The sequence below is a fragment of the Metopolophium dirhodum genome, chromosome 3 (assembly GCF_019925205.1).
Source record: "Metopolophium dirhodum isolate CAU chromosome 3, ASM1992520v1, whole genome shotgun sequence".
NCBI lineage: Eukaryota > Metazoa > Arthropoda > Insecta > Hemiptera > Aphididae > Metopolophium > Metopolophium dirhodum.
In genome coordinates this window covers 39,791,739-39,809,384 of record NC_083562.1, presented here as the reverse complement: position 1 = coordinate 39,809,384, position 17,646 = coordinate 39,791,739, and the positions used below count along the sequence as shown (strand labels likewise).

Below are 17,646 nucleotides of genomic sequence, written 5' to 3'. Positions count from 1 at the left end.
GTTACAGTCTTGAGTCTATAAAAATGGGAACGGAGATGTTTTTTTTTCTAATTTGACGGTATTCAGTTATAACTCTAACATGGACTCAAAATTAGTATGCACCTATAACAACCCGGGACTCAATTCGTTCTACAAAGTTTTATTGGGACTCGGTTCGTAATTCGTATGCAGTCATTTACCTATTATATAGACCAGCGATTGCACTCACGCGTCCTTGTGGGGTCGTCGACATGCGTTCTCGTTAATTCTAGAAAATGAAAAAGTTAATGGGAGAATACTAAATAGAAAAACGACGACATTTAATAATATGACCGTCGCGGAGGGCGTTTGCGCGGTTTTCGGCCGTAACCTTTTGTCGAAGGGTACCTACGGGTGGCCGCGCGCCTGTCTCGACCATTCCCTTCCCGACACCACGTGCTCGCGAGCTTTATATTCGAACACTCGTGCCCGCCGGTGGTTAGTACAGCGCGCGAAAAGCACCGAACTCGATTACACATTCACGAACCGTCGTCGGCGTCTAAGTGTGCGGTATTTTTATTGTTGGTGTTTTTTCCACCCCGGCCGCTTGCTACTGCAGTATTTTGCGGTCCGTCGTCAGATAATTTCTTGTCGGAACAGTTCAATTTTTTTCAAAACCGTGTTCCTCGATAAACGGGCACACACGAATATACGTATATAGAATGGGGTGCGGTGGTTCGACAATGCCGATGCCGGCCATGCCGACCGAGGAATTCAGCAAAATGAGATTGGAAATACCATCACGTTAGAATCGCGTTTTATATTCGTCAAAATAATGATATTATAGCATTATTTATTGCGTATGTAGAAAGACATCATACTGAACATTTTTTTTTTTTTACTGTTTTCACATAAGATCGTATTTGATATCACTAATATAATAATTCATCGCCGTCGTCCGAATAGTTTAGACATTTTTCACTGTTGTAGAAATGAATTATTCACACGACTGTAAATATTTCACACAACTGCCCTGCAGCTCCTTTATGTACACAAGCTAGTCTCAAATTTATTTCGCTTCTTTTAAGAGAATTTCAACGCCACTATTTTTATATTAATTTTGAATTATAACTGTGTAATATACTAAAATATAAGTATATAACAGTTTTAAAATGATCATAAATTCATAACTTGCTTTGAAATTAAAATATTAATAAAAGCCGATGAGGTGCCTAATAGATAATAATATTCTCGCCAACCCTGCTTTTAAGTTTTAATAATTGGTCAATTTCCTCTAGTAATAATGGTTAACGACACAAGGTTGGTTCTGTTAAATGCAAATTTGACATGTTTCGCGTAGATCAGTAAGAGAAAACAAAATAGTGAGCTGACATCCTCTTAAAAATATCACTCTATAATATGCTTATTTATTTATATCGACTTGCTGAGCTCGCTATACTCACATTACTATTGCATAATAAACACTTTTCACGTGATCAAGTACCCGCGTGCATTACATTTTAGTCGATGAAAACAATTTGTCAAATATTTTAGAAGATATTGTTGTTATTACGTTTGTTGGTGGTCTTGTACTCTTGTCCGTTTCCATATTGCTTACTTATACGTTTAAACATTTAACTTACTTATACTTACGTATGTGTGTGCAAGCAGCTATTGCGTTTAGCGTTCCGTTGACCGAAGAAGAAAAGAGTGTCGTAAAAAAACATCCACCGAAGAGACTGAGAATGATGGAGGGACAACAATCGCCGCCGCTAACCCACGAGATGCTGTTGGAGAAACTGGCGGACGCCGAAAATAGACGACAACAGGTGACGCCCATAAGATAATATTATAATTTACAACATTCATGTGACAATAATAATCATTTTTATATTTAAAATTAATTATCATTATTATTATTGTTATTGTTAGGTATATTATTAATTTATTAAATTATGTATAATATAATGAATGGCATACATCATACAATTATACATATATGTTTCATACGTTGGTATGTGGTCGGAAGGAGGACAGTTGCTGCGATTAATACGAAACTAGAATCGGTTGTCACGTTATTACTTATTCACTCGTTTTCCATATTATATAATTATATGGAGACACGTAAATAATAAAACGGATAAATAAAGAGTGTCACATACTGGAGGGTAATATAGTACCACGTGATGGGGTAGGGGTCGTGGGTTTTTTTTTTTTGTTAAAGGCTGTTGACTTTGCGGGTGAAATATTATTAGGCACTTGATCAACACGTCAGGACTTGTGTGCGGTGAACTAAAAACGTATTATTACAATTAAAAATAACAAATAATAATAATTTATAATGCCTTAAACCACGTGCATATTATATTATTAAGTATCAATTATAATATACGGCGGTGCAGTGTTAAAAATACATTAGGACATAATTTTATTTGCTAGGTGGATCCGTTATTATATTATCTATCGATTACGTCTGCATAGTATTTTGTACATTATGATTGTACAATACATTAATACAGTTATATTATAGGTAGGTATATTATTATGAATAATACAAAGTGATTCTTCTAAATACAAACACTAGTTTTTTCAAAAAGTATTAACGTTATTTGAAAAATAATTTTTTTACATAACCTGAAGGTGTTACATAACAAAATGTTTGAAAGAAAATTATTTTTATTATTTTTGAAGGTTTTATGGTTTTTAACTATTATGATATTATATTGATGGCTCACCTACATTTTTATTTCATACTTTATGCAGAATATTGTTCTAAAAATTTAATTTTGAACGAATTGTTGATTGATTATAACTTAAGTATTTAAAGTTTAGATATAAATAAGAGTAGTGGACCAACATTTAGAAGAACAGTTACTCTAGTGCCACTCCACTATACTCATCAAAACTTAAGTTATTCCTAAATTTCGATTCTAAATTGGCGTATTGTTATATTACCCCTCGACCGAACAGTAAAAATTTAATCACCCCGCCACCTAGCAACTGTCCATCTACATTAAACAGTCTTTAAACTAAACAATTTTAAATTTACCTTTCTCCGTATCCTAATATTATATATATATCCAAGCAAATATTTTGTTTTTAAAAGAAAAAAAGGAAATACTATATTCTTATAGTTAAAACGTTGAATTTTTTTTTATGACATTACATGTTACTATGTTAGTGAGTATTTATATGGTATTTCGTCATTGTATGTGTAGTATCAATTACGTACCTACTTACACAAAAGTTATTTTAAAATATCATTAAAATGAATTAATCAGTATTAATCAGTTATAACTTATAATATCGCTGTAATATTAACATTGCATTCAATTCTTACGTAAAAAAATATATTGTCAGAACCAAGAACTCATAATAAATTATGAAATCACTTTATTTTTGTGTGCTTATTAAGTGTAATTATGGAGTATTAATTACATTAACTGTGCTACGCAATACATTGTAAGCAATAATCTAATATCATTAATTGTAAATTGTATTATACGGTATATAAATATTGATGAGTATGCGGGAAGGTCGCTTGGTGGGACGATAATATAAACAACTAGGACGTAAAACCTATATAGGTACTAAATTTAAAAATAAAATGAACCTAGTCGGGTCTTGGGTGGGCCACAACAGTGGCTGCAGTCAGGTGTGCTACAATTCTGGTGTGACGTGTGAATGGATTTTGTCGTTTGCGCATCATTAATCCCCCCCTGGTAAAATATTTGATTGGTCATTTGAGCATCGCTGGTCTTAACAGTAGGTACTTATAACAAGTACTACGACGACACGACCATATAATATACCGATAACATTGGTAATAGAAGTATACCCATATGGCTATATATCAAAGTTATAACTATTGTAATAATTTTGTAATTCTTCTCGAATCTAGTCAAACCAAAAGATAATCACATTTTATTTTAACAATTTTTAAAAAAATTTTATAACAATATCGATGCTCTAACATCTTACGCCTGATATTAACTTATAGTATACAAACAACAACAATGAAATTAATTACCACGTTCAAAAAATGTTTTAACCGTTTACATACCTTCAAATTCGCCGGCACTTATGTTTATTATTTTCCATGTCTGTCTGCAGTATCTATATGCGCATTTCATAATACGCTTAGGGAAACTATCTATAGAAAATACAACACAGTGACTACCCATAAGCTGTTATAATTTCAAACCTAAAAAAGGTAGGTAAGTGGATGTCGCTCTGCTGTACAGTAGGTTAAAAGTGAGTCACTGTAATGGATGGTGTTAAATTTGAATTCAATGATATAATATCATTGTATAAAAAAAACGATTCTGAGCGAAAACGGTCAGTCAGCCAGCCTATGATATTACCAAGTATATTTGATTATATTATCGTGAATAAAGTAATTAATATATAACCTATTTACGTGGAGCCTTGTTTTAAATTTTCAATTCTTAGCTATAAAAGCTGAACATTTTGTAAATTTTTAACTACAAAATAATTATTAAATTTTAAATTTGATAAATTTTGTCAAAATTTAATCTTTAAATGCTTATAAAAAAAAATTGTGCCTATGTTTTTTAAATATTTTTCAACTACTATTTTAACAATATATCAGGAGCCTTGCATACAATTTTCACGCTTTTTTACCCAACAAATAAAATTTTATTGATATTTATAGAAAAAAAAACTAAAAAAAATGGAAACTGACAATGTCCGCAAACAGCTCAAAAAGAGTCAAAATATTTTCAAAATTGTATGGTATCTATAGAAAATGAAAATATAAACATTCAGTAAAATTTTCAAGTATCTACAGTCATACGTTTTTTAATTACTACAAAATAAGAAAATCGTTACATGAGATATCGAGCAAATATCAAATGTTGTAAAAATATGAATTTCAAACGCTCATAAAAATTTAATTTGATTTTCTTGTAGATATTTTTGTGATTTTTCCGTATTTTGTCAAGATTTGAACTTTAAATACTTATAAATAAAAACTGTGACTAAGGATTTTTAATTTTTTTCATTTGCCTTTGAAAAAATAACCTAGGAGCCTTGCATTAAATTTTCAAGCTTTTTTACCAACAAATAAAATGTTATTGATATTTATAGAAAAAAAACTAAAAAAAATGAAAACTGAAAATGTCCGTAAACAGCTCAAAATAAGTCAAAATATTTGGAAAATATTATGGTGTATAGAAAATGCTAAATATAAACATTCAGTCAAAATTTCATGTACCTACGGTCATTTAATTTAGAGTTGTACCTAAAACCTAAATAGATTTTCTTGAAAACAGATTTTGCGTAAAAATTCCCGTTTTTCCTTAATTTTTCTTTTGTTTTTCACGTCGCTTTTGAAAGCTACTGGGAAATTTTTACTTTTGACCCGCCAAAGTACCAACTAGATTCACTTTCCTATCAGAAAAGTTACTGTTGAAGAAAATCCAAGCATTTTTACTGTCCTAAAAGGTGACGACAGACACAAAAATAAAAAAAATAATAAAAAAAAAACACACATCATTATAAAATCAATACATGTCTCAGTGTTTTTTTTTTTTTTGGCATTAATAAATCCCCTGCCAGACCCCTGAGGAATTTCACTTGGGATTAAAAAATTAAGGCATACGCGGACGTGGCATTATACTATTTTTATTGACCATCGCAGTATACACGAATACCGTATAACAGACGTCAGACATAACATTATATATTATTAGGTACGACAATAATATTATAACGTGATAATAGTAATAATAACGCATCGTAACGTCGTGAACGCATTGTGCGTTCACTGTTGACGAATTCATATTTTTATTTCCAAACCAGCTTTTAACCGCGTAAATCGTAATGATAATAATTATTAATTGACACGAGTGGAATACGCGATAATAATATAATAAATGTGTAAAGGTATTCCGCGTGACGCAATTTCATCAGCCAATGGTACGAGTTATGAATTGAATTACAATGACGTATAGGTATCGAACTGTGTACATACATTTAATAATAATCATAATAATATATTAATATATTATGTTAGCTCTTCAACGTGCTTGCAAATAATATTTTATAAAATAATATATAATATATATGGCGCAACTGCGAATTAAAGAGGTCTTATAAATTGTAATTGTTGATTTCAAAACTAGACATGATATATATATATATGTATAAAATTATAAATTTGATATTGTACGCGATGTATCTTTTGATACCGCACCACACTATCACCACAGAATATATGAAATAACAGTGTGCTATCACTGTCATGATAATATGTTATCATTCCGGCCGATTTTTGAGACTGCGACACTGAATTAATATTGTTCACGTGGTTGAACGATTTGTGTTACAATTTTTTTTTTGCAAAAAATAAAAATCGATTTTCTTACAGATCCTAAGCCAGAGGATAGAATCGGCCAAGACGCTGATGCGGCCGAGATACAACAGCGCGAACAAGATGAACGCCGACGACGCGTTGGTAGAGAAGACAGACGACGTGGGCGACGAAGATTCTTAAAAAAAAATATAATAATTATACCTATTTAATATTATTTATATACCATAAAATATGTCCATAATAATTATTATACTGTTCTATCGTGTATTTAGACAAGAACGATACTGTCGTAATGTTTACGTTTTTATTATACACGTCGTATATAATTATAATTATTATAATATTATGATATTTTATTATAATTTATAGCCGTTTACCTATTTAATTTTTACCCGCGCTTTTAATGGTTGCGTTTTGTATATTATTATTATTATAAAGTGTTCAAATAAAATTACAGCGAACAATAAAATATGCTTCCTTTTAGCTTTTCTGTTAGGTATTACAGCGTCAAGTATATTATACATTATATAATAGTAAAATACCTAAGTATACGATTAATAATGCCCGTTGTTTTCCAGACAATCCAGATTCCAGACTCATAGTTCATACATGTACGGATGTACCTTTACGTAATACATAATATTATACTTTAGATGTTTTTTAGGTTTGGATTGTTCAATAACATATTTTTCAGACGATATTTTACGTGAAAAAAACGCTTAAATGGGATCCCTCAAAATTGTATCTAATATTTAAATTCACGAATAAAAAAACATTGATTTTATATTTATTAGTTTTAAATTTTATTTGACTAATTTTTTCAAGTATATTATATTATTACTATCGTATAATGTTCACCGCAGTGCCTCTGAACACGTCTCAGGCGGGGTAACAATATATAGATTTTTATGAAAAACTACATATATAGTAAAGTGCCTCCAGAGGGTTTATCTCTGCGCGTCATTTAACTTTTTCTACCGCAGTCTCACCATGTCTGCCAAATCAACTGCAGTTGTGATTTGTATTGATATACCTAGGTGCATTAGTTAATTATTATCATAATCGATTTATTATTATCATTATTGTTGTTGTTATAATATATTATGTTTGAAGGTTTCATCGATTGTATTGTAATAATATTCGTTTTAATATTTCAATAATATATGATATATGCCTGTATACCTATTATGCTTAAGTTTATATACTTCGTCAAACAATAAAGTGTTATGTGTTACACATCGAAATATTTTTTAAAAGCCCTCTTATTGTTCAGTCAGCGGCATAGCCATGATTATGAAATGGGTTTGGGAGGGGGGAGTTGAGGTATAAATTATACAAGTTTTTACTGTTTTTGTGTATAAATAATACATTTACAGGGGAAAAAATGTCATTGAGGGGGGAGGGGGGGTAAACCTCCAAAACCCCCCCATGTCACTCCCATACTACAGTAATTTCATTAGTTATTAATACTTGATTTGCATTTACGAGTGGCGTTTGAATCAATATATACCTTGTACGACCGTCGACCAACGGCCTTTGATGGTACAGATCTCTACACTTGTTACCTGATGGCTGATGTTGATGTACCATTGGACGCCACTATCATTGTCACCACCGGGATGTTTGTATTCTACATATCGTTCTGCAGGTTTTAAAAAATTAAGACACGTCCGATTACGTAGGTACCTACACATACGAGTCATACGACAGTTATAGTTGTTAAATTTATGAACTATGTAAATTTATGTATTTATTTATAAATTATTATTTAAGTACATTACCCACAATCCACGGGTATATGAGAGATATTAGTCGACGAGATTTTTGCGGATTATATATATTATCGTTTGCACTCTACACGCTATAACTAATAACACGGTCGGACAAAAATTCGCGTGGTATCGTTTATTTTGTGTTACGACTCATATGGCAATATATTATTATAATCTATCAAGATATTGTGGTAACGATAATAACGATATTATTATAATTACGACCATTCGATCAATACCTATATAGGAGGTAAAGAGAAGGTAAAGGTATATAGAAGCTTTGATAATTTGGCGATATTCGATGTTATTGTTGCTGTTGTTTATTATAGTGTACGATCGTCTGGCTAAATGTTATGTAAGTATAATATGTTATTATTATTATAAAAATATCTTACCGATAAAATTTAAAAAATATCCATAGCTTGTACCTATACACTTGTTTGTGTGTCGTACACGGTCCAATCGTCGTGTAGACTGTCGAACCTATATATTATATTATAACTTATAAGTAAGTACGTATAACTTGATAGCGTAGTGTTAATATTTAGCATAAAACAAAATTTATAAATTTATATACAAGGTACGCATACAAGAACACTATTCGTTTTCGTATAATATGCATATTATATATTTGTTTTCTATTTCGACTTTATTTATATAAAGTAATTACATATTATTTAGAATTTATTTTTCTAAATTTAATAGGTAAGAACTTGGTGAAATTTACCAAGGTCAACATTTTCCGAGCTATATTGTGTCCATAGTCCGCGGGTATATATATTATACTTAATACTGAATTTGTCTAATGTGCACTTGGTATTATATATTTATGTTATAAATTACATTTGTTTTTTGAAATTATTATTTTTTATATATCATTTTGAATAGTAGTAATTGTATATATTATTATACAACTAGTCGAATTCCCCTACTTTGCCCATATGGCCGTGTGCAGTTTTTTTTGTTTGTTGCAAATCATGTATGTAGTTCATAAGCTACATAGGTGTATTTCAGTTAGAGTGTATCTTAGTGTAGCTCAGTTCATGGACGAATCGGCGACAGTATACCTAGCTTTGTGAAATTATTCGACCTGCAGATAGACAACTGCTAGTCGTGGATTGGATTTAGCACTTCGTATATTTTTTAACGTGGCTTAAATCACTTACTCTCTAAACTTTTCTGATATCTTTCAAAACAATCTCTTGGATTTTCGTAAAATTTAATTGAGTAGTTTTTGTATATATAAGCTAGCAGTATATACATTATACGCACATACATTTGGTTTAGTTTCTTATTTGAGGCCGTAGGTGTGACAATGTGATGCGTGCTTGTACTTGATCTGGAAGAGTAATCAATGGCAACCATTTATTATAATATAAAAAAATTTGAATTTCCACCGTGAATCTCAAGATCCCTGACTGACCACCTCTTTAAAATGCAAATATCGGAAAATTCTTTCTTATTGCACATCTAGATCATTAGAGTTACCACTATTCCAAATTTAAAGTTTGTACGTTTTATAGTTTACGAGATGTACGTATTTTAGGTTACATAGATTGTTTGCAAACCGTTTTCGAGTATATTTTTTTTCAATAATATCGGTCGAGCATACATTTATTATTTTTGTAAGTAAAAATAACTTACTATAGCTAATGGAATATATACAATATATACGACATACGTGTTATAAATCCAACTCTAAAATCTACTATACCTGTGGAATTAACATGATCTGTTCTACTTGACTATCATTCGAGACGATATGGCCATATAAATGATAAGTGATTAGAACTGATATCTATGTATGAATATGAGGTATATTCACTATGGAATGAAAAAACTAAAAAAATTCTTGTAAAATAAGATTTTATTGATAAACAAACACGTGTAACAATAAAATTATATTAATGATTTTGATTTTTTAAAAAAAAAATCAGAAAACTGTTAGCCAAGTGTCAAACACTAATGATGTATTATATATATAATAGGTACCTAATTTCGTGTTTATAATTCTATTATTCCATTGTAATTTATGGTACACTACTTGATGTAATTATTAAAAATTTATTTTAATTATCTACTGTTTGGGTTATTGAATTATTTAAAAGTTTTAATGTGGTTCGGAAAGGAAGTAAAAACAATACATAAATATTTTTGGCAACAAAAGTTGTACAATTCTCCTAAAATCAATATACCTATTCATGATATTATAAGTACATAATTATCGAAACAATAAAATAGAGTCCAGATAGGTCGTCTTTGATAATCAGTGCAATCATTTGATAAATCGTATAATAAAGACAACACACGTACTTTAGTAAAAAAATATTTATAACATGCGAGTAGTATAATAATATTATTTTGTCACTTATTTAACAATATATTTACATGCCATTCAATTTTATAATCGCTATAAATGAACATACGGCATTGTATACTGCAATAGTTATAATATTTTCCTGTTTATATCATAAATCTATGAACATTCTAAATACAAACTTTTCCCCCTTCATCGATTGCGTAATAAGTTTGACAAATTGTTCACGGTTTATGCTTGTTTCAGAATATTATATTGTATCTATGTAAGTAAGTACTTTAGTACTTGTTCTTGTGATGGTTATGACACGAATAAAGGATCATCTTAGCGCGAATATAATAAATCGAACAATAAATAAACTATTTTTCTGTGTCATAAAATCATTATGAAGACAACAAAGTCAAAATTATTAATATCGGTTCAAAATGTTAAAATTATGGTTAATTAGGTACAAAAATAATCAGTCTGTGGACAAAACTATTGTAAAAAAACTCAAAATAATATTAGTTTAAGTCGATTGAAATTGTATACATAATTTTTTTCTTCAAATTATGGTAAATTATAATATATTAGTATTATACAATCGAATCGATGTAATTCTTACAAAAATTATTGTTAATAATTAATAACAATATTTACAGTGACTAAGGCAATTTAATACAGTCAAAAATTAATGGGTATATAATATATAGGTACTTTAAATATACGTTTAACATAAATATTATTATTATGTATTTAAAATATAAATAAATATACCTACATATATATCTTTGGTCAGTTGATATTTTATATAAATGAACAAAAAATTACAATAATAAAATAAATAAATTATATGTAGTTATAATATAATTACAAACTTTACGAAAAAAGGCGGGTGGAAGAGGTAGATAAAAAGGAACAACTTATAAGTGTCAATTATAGTGTGGAATATTACATTTTTTTCCAGATGGTTACAAATCAAAAAAGATTTTATTATATAGATAACTACGTAGTTACATTACCTAATCACATAATTGTAGTTAGACACTGGATTTGATATTATGACGTAGCATTTTTTATAAGGCAAAATTGGTCCAATTTAACCCCAGACAATCACACTGTTTAATCGTTTATTATTGCTCTTGATTTAAGTAGACTAAAGTATTTAGTTTATGCGCAACGCATATCTAAATATCTAATAGGTGAATGATGATAGGTTTAAGAAAAATTATTTGATTTTTTACATTAAATTAATCATTGGATAAGAATTTTTTAAATAAATATTTCACTGTACCTATAGTGAAAGCAGGTACGAGGATTTCGTTTTCACATATGCAATTGAAAATTATTTTAAAATGACTTATCGCCAAACAAGTTATGTATTAGAAAATAGCAAATATAAGACCAAAATGGGTAAAAAAAAAAGGTTATAAATATACATAATATGTATTTGTATGAATTAAAATAAATCACGTGATTTATTTTAATAAGCAAAAAAAAATTAAAAAAAATGTTTTTTTTTATAATATTAATATACGTGAAAAATTATTGGTCAGTTTTATTGTGAGATATTACGTCATATCGGGGGTCAAGAAACAATTGGAAAGAACGTTTAATTCTAAACGACTACTTTAAAATGAACACACATACACAATTACACGCAGTTTGCAAACTGTATACGACTGCGCATAATAATGTTATTAGTATTTGTAATATTGGTATATTGTATATATATAATACAGTATTATAAATACATTTTTGTTGAATTAAGTCGCATAAATAAAAAAAATTAATTTACGATTTTTGGTAAAAGAAATAATTTTTTTTATGATATGATATTAAACTTTAAAGACAAAACATGAACGATTATTCGTAATAAAATACTTTATATATTAATGATTAGGTAATATATAAAATGCTGTAACGCGTCCACATAAAACTGTGCTTTTACGCTGATGGCTGACCAGAAAATGTCGATATGATTCAGAAACGCGCATTTCGTGATAAGAATTAGAATTAAATATGATGCTTCCAACGGGGTTTCTTTTAGACAAATTTTCATGGCCTCTGCAAGACGGTATATGTGCATTATGTGAGACGTGAATATATTATATCATATTATTTTATTGATACTGCGTGTCGTGTATGCGATTGCGATCATCTGCACCATTCTTCCTCCACTGTTCCAGACATTTGATGCAGATACGATAGTCGAAGCCCCACGATATGAATAATTGTCAAAACCGAAAATAAAAGTTCATACACATCGCACAATAGTATAGATTCAAAAGTGGCGTTACCTACATGCAGTATACAATACAAAGATATTATACACCTGCGCGAAAAGGATCAACGCCGAAAAAGTGTTTGAAAAAATCCATATAACATATTATTGTAATAATAATAATAATAATACAAATATTATATGAAAGTAAGACGCTATCGGCGGGCGTGCACATCATATGTATATATTTTACATATTATTATAATATTTCATGTACTTTATGGACGTTACATGGACGCCGGGCGCCTCTGTAAGGATGATTTCAGAGCTCCGATTTGTTCCGCGACGACTTGCTGCTGAGATCGGCGGGCGTCTGGTGCGCCGCTGGCGGATTCGGCATCGGCAGTATGAACGGTTGCTGTCCGGACGCCTGGAGCTGTCGGCCCAACTGCCCCAACCGGAACAGCACGGCCGCCTGTTGCTGTGGACCGGAAGCGCCGGACGAATTGACCATGGCTGCTAGATTCGAGTACACCAACTCCGCGTTGCTCGACGTTAATCTGAAAATCCCTGCAACGATGGAAAAAAAAACATGAAATTCTATGAACAAAAGTTTGAAATTATAAGGACTATATATTTTAATATATTTAGCATTTATCGTCACATTAAATTCGGTTTGTTTGAGGTTTCAGATTAATTTCATAAAATATATAACTATAAAAGCCGTTGATCTTACGATGACGTTTTTTTTCATCCCCATTCCCTATCTACCTCAGTAAATCCAGTTACTAATTAGCAACAATTACCGTCCAATTAGTATAATAATTTACAAGAAAAAGCCAAAATTTATGGCTTTTGAAGCATTAAACTCACACCAAAAGAAAGTTTATATATTCAGGTTACCTAGGCTAGTGCGTATAGGTAGAGCTGTGCTAGTTTGAAGGAAAATATTTAGGTTAGGTACTGATTTCCTAAATCTTGAAACACCTTGCCTCCAGAATGCAACACGCATTATCCTTCAGTTATACTTGAATTCAGATACGGCAGGATTTATTGTCTTGTAATTTCCAGTTAATCATATTTTATTAGTTATTTCATCGAACGACAACCACTGCTGGAACTACAGTGTACACACTTCACCGATACGATATCGGATAATAATAATATACACGGACGAACCACGTTACTAATTTACAAAGCAGCACATATAATACTTATAGAAATATTCTATACCAGTATAGTGAGCTATAATCCTAGTATATTATACTATGCGTATGTGATGCTACTTTATCGAAGCATATAATCCAATATTCCAATGTATCAACGTGACAAGAAGCTAAATTTATATTATTAGTAATAATTGTTAATCGTTGGTTAAAATTTCATTAAAATAAATGTATAAAACCCGGCAAATTGTCGGTCCACTATTCATTATAGTATCCGCTTATCTAAATTTAAAATTCTTGCTACTAATAAGTGACTACTCGTCTACTCGTTCGAAATTTGTGTTCGTACTAAATCATCGGTTTCGTCATTCCACACGACAGCAAGGGCGCACCCAAGGGAGAGGGGGCTAATGAGCCTGAGCCCCCCCCCTCAACCGGTTGGCCTCTAACATTTCGATAATTTTATTAGGTATATCGACTTAAAAATGGTGATATAAAAAATTATCAATTTAAAACATTAGATAATATGACATAATATTTAATATTTATACCTGCTATTCCGGGAACCGGGAGAGACCTCTGTTTTGTATTATTATGGTGCAAAAGCTTTCGGATTTCTGTACGTATTTATAAATAAATACTATATTAATATTTGAAAATAATTTAATTTTGTTACACCCCCCCCCCCCCCAAAAAAAAAAAAAAATCCTGGGTTTTTCCTGGGTGCGCGCTTGCACGATAGAAACTCTAAGCAGTTCGTCTAGAATATGTACGTATCAAGTGCAGAGCTATGGTCCGCAGTCATATGCAGACTATAATATAATACAAGTTTTCTTGAATTCATTTTATTGCCGTCGAGTGACTCATGAGTTCCGTTCTTACACTCGATACGTAAATATAAAAACGACATGCGCGTAAACAGAGCCGATATGAAGAATCTAAAAACTATTTGGGTAAGAAAAAAATAGAAATGTAATGTACGCGCTAATAGTATAGGCACTGTTGCGATAATTTTTTTTTAAAAAAAACACTCTTCGTCGTCATTATAAAATATAGTATGTACATGATGTATGCACATCTGCTTGTAGTAATAATTGGCAATAAAAACACTTTTCAGACGCCACACACAGCTATATAATATATATAGGCATATACAGCTATATAGGTATAATGTATGCACCTATATAATATATGTATATTCCGTCTATGATCATTCAAATCACAACCCATCAACAATAGCGCATATTATAATATAGGTATTGTATATGTGTATCATTATATATAGATAGACGTACACTATATACAAACGAGAACCCGTTGAATATTTTATGAGATTTAATGCATATTGCGGCCGACCGAGCAATGTAAATAAAACGCCGTTTAAAGAATATTATTCGTCGAACGTGTATGTTAAATATTTTATTAGGCCGACCTGTGCAAGTGTGTGCGCTTGCCATCATAAAACGATTGCTAATGCGCGAGGTAACATAAAATTACGTAGGTATAATAATAATAATAATAATAATAATAATGATAAATGATACTACATAATATTATATTGTGTATTATATTATGTAAAATTTTTCCACACTAAAAGTTTGATCACAGCGAACGGCGAAGACTGAAAAGTGGTATTATCATATACCTACCCAACGACTGATGTACTATAATAATATAACGCCAATTTCTGTGAGTAGGATGAAGAAAAATTATATCGACATACACCTTCTACATATTATTTCGCGGTAGAACATCAAAGTTTGCAGTGTATTATACTCTGAGAGATTTTTTTTTCCAATGATCGAAACTCGTTTCTAAATTTATCGGATTTTTTTTCGCCTTCGGCCGTTTCTCGCAGTGTACATGCTATATTATACTGCCAACGATATAATTCGAATGTACAACAAATACGATATATAATATTTTAAAATTCATGACGAACCATTGTTTGTTAAATAATTCCGTTGCATTATGATTACGGGAGAACCTATATATAATATAGGTGCCTACCAAAGTACCAAATACAATACAAATGTACCGTTACGAGCGTGTGGTGTGCAGCAGAAAAAAAAACCCGAATAGAATTACTGCGCGATTAATATAAAATAATATAAGTTAACCACCGCGTTCGACAGTATTCATATCGACGTTGCTGTATATTCTGTATATATACACTTAAGGTAGTACTATATATATATATCTACACACGACGAACAATATTATAGTTGTATTAAACGTCGACGGCAACGCTACTTGTCAATGCGCGATGTGTTTGAGGAACTCGCAAAATCATCTATTCACTCTTCATTCATCAGTCTGACAGGAAATCAATGATGGGGCCACTTCCGCAGTCCGCACTAAAAAATATATATTGTATTATATTTTATATTATATACACCTACAAAAATAACGACGACGACGACGACGACACAACCGTATTTCGTAATGACTCAATCGCAACAACTTGCGCGGTACGCGCGAACGGATAATTTTAGAAACGTTTTTTTTTCACGAGTGTTGTACTAAATGTTAAAGATGATACTAGCCACTAGGTGTGAACAAATAATAAATAAACAATAGATAAAGATCACATGTTATAGACAATAATATATGTAAATATAAAATAATATCGATTCCAGACTGTATCGCCGTTTTCTACTCTTGCTTTCGCGGAATACCGCATTTTTTGACATCTATAGTGTAATAGTATAATAAATAATAATATTATGTTTGTTAAACATTTTAGTTTGTTATAACTATTAGCTAGTAAGTCGTGTTGGATTTTAGTCCGGAAGCTAAGTATATAGCTACGATTTTGAGTTTGAAACTATCAATCGATGACCTATTTTTATACAGTTTAAATATTATTATAGGTAGGTACAATTGGACACATATTATTTTTGTTATTAAAAGATCCCTAGTATCAATTTTAAGAAAGTATATTTTGAAGTTTTGAACGTTTGATCTTTTTATATTTGCCTATACAAATGATAGAACTTCATTTTGAACTAAGTAAATATTTAAACAAATTAAAACGTTCTCATTTATATAATTAAAATATATGTTTACAAAAATATTTATTTGAAAAAACGAGTTAGGAACAAGTGATTAACGAGAACAAACACGGCGGTGCACTTTAGCCCCAGCTGTATCTTGTTATAACTTATAAGAAATATTATTAAAAAATAAAAATGGCTGAACAGTTAAAAATAACATCGTACAGAACTTCAAAATAGGTCAACATATAGGTATGTATACAATATGTTATATTTCCATGTGTAAAAAAACATTTGAAATAAAAAATGTACCGGATCAATATGTATATTAAATGTTTAGGGACAAATTAAATAATAAAATACATAAAATAATGAGAACAAGAAGAAAAAAGATAATTAATTATATAACGTTGGAATTAAACAATATAATAATATTTTGAAAAATAGAAACACAACTTTAGAGTTTAGACTATTATATGATGTACCTAATCATAAAATAATGACAAAATAAATAGAACGAATTGATTGGGCCTGGTGTGAATCGGTGGTTGGCCTCAGTCACTAACGTGTTCTGAGGTCAATCATCGGTTTCCGGATGGGTGACCGGTGACCACCCGGGTTTTTAGCGACAAATCCTCGCCCAACATACACATGTTCCTCAACCAACTGTAACCCACCACAAAATGCTTAAGATTAATAAGGAAAAAAATTATTTAATTTAAATCATTATATTATATTTTTGAGATAATATTAATATACATATTTTTAATAGGATACCTATATTTCTTATTCGTGCTTAGACAATTAAATCAAACAAAGACTATATTAAAGACTTATCACATGCAATTTGAATGATAAAAATTATATGGGTTACGTTACCTATGTGGGTTTCTAACT

General features: G+C 30.5%; 2 protein-coding genes across 2 annotated transcripts in view; one reads left to right on the top strand and one right to left on the bottom strand.

Moving 5' to 3' along the window:
- Positions 1–440: 440 nt before the first annotated feature.
- Positions 441–7,497, top strand: LOC132941489 (uncharacterized). The gene is made up of 3 exons (XM_061009577.1): positions 441–762; positions 1,630–1,787; positions 6,350–7,497. The coding sequence occupies exons 1-3, from the start codon at positions 681–683 to the stop codon at positions 6,473–6,475; spliced, it is 366 nt and encodes a 121-aa protein (XP_060865560.1). The 5' UTR covers positions 441–680; the 3' UTR covers positions 6,476–7,497.
- Positions 7,498–10,380: 2,883 nt separating this feature from the next.
- The window catches only part of LOC132940400 (serum response factor homolog), an 87,614-nt gene continuing 80,348 nt past the window's right edge, over positions 10,381–17,646 (bottom strand). The window contains exon 4 of the mRNA XM_061007993.1: positions 10,381–13,157. Within this exon, the coding sequence (XP_060863976.1) occupies positions 12,910–13,157 (248 nt within the window). The 3' untranslated portion in view covers positions 10,381–12,909. The remainder of the gene's footprint in view (positions 13,158–17,646) is intronic.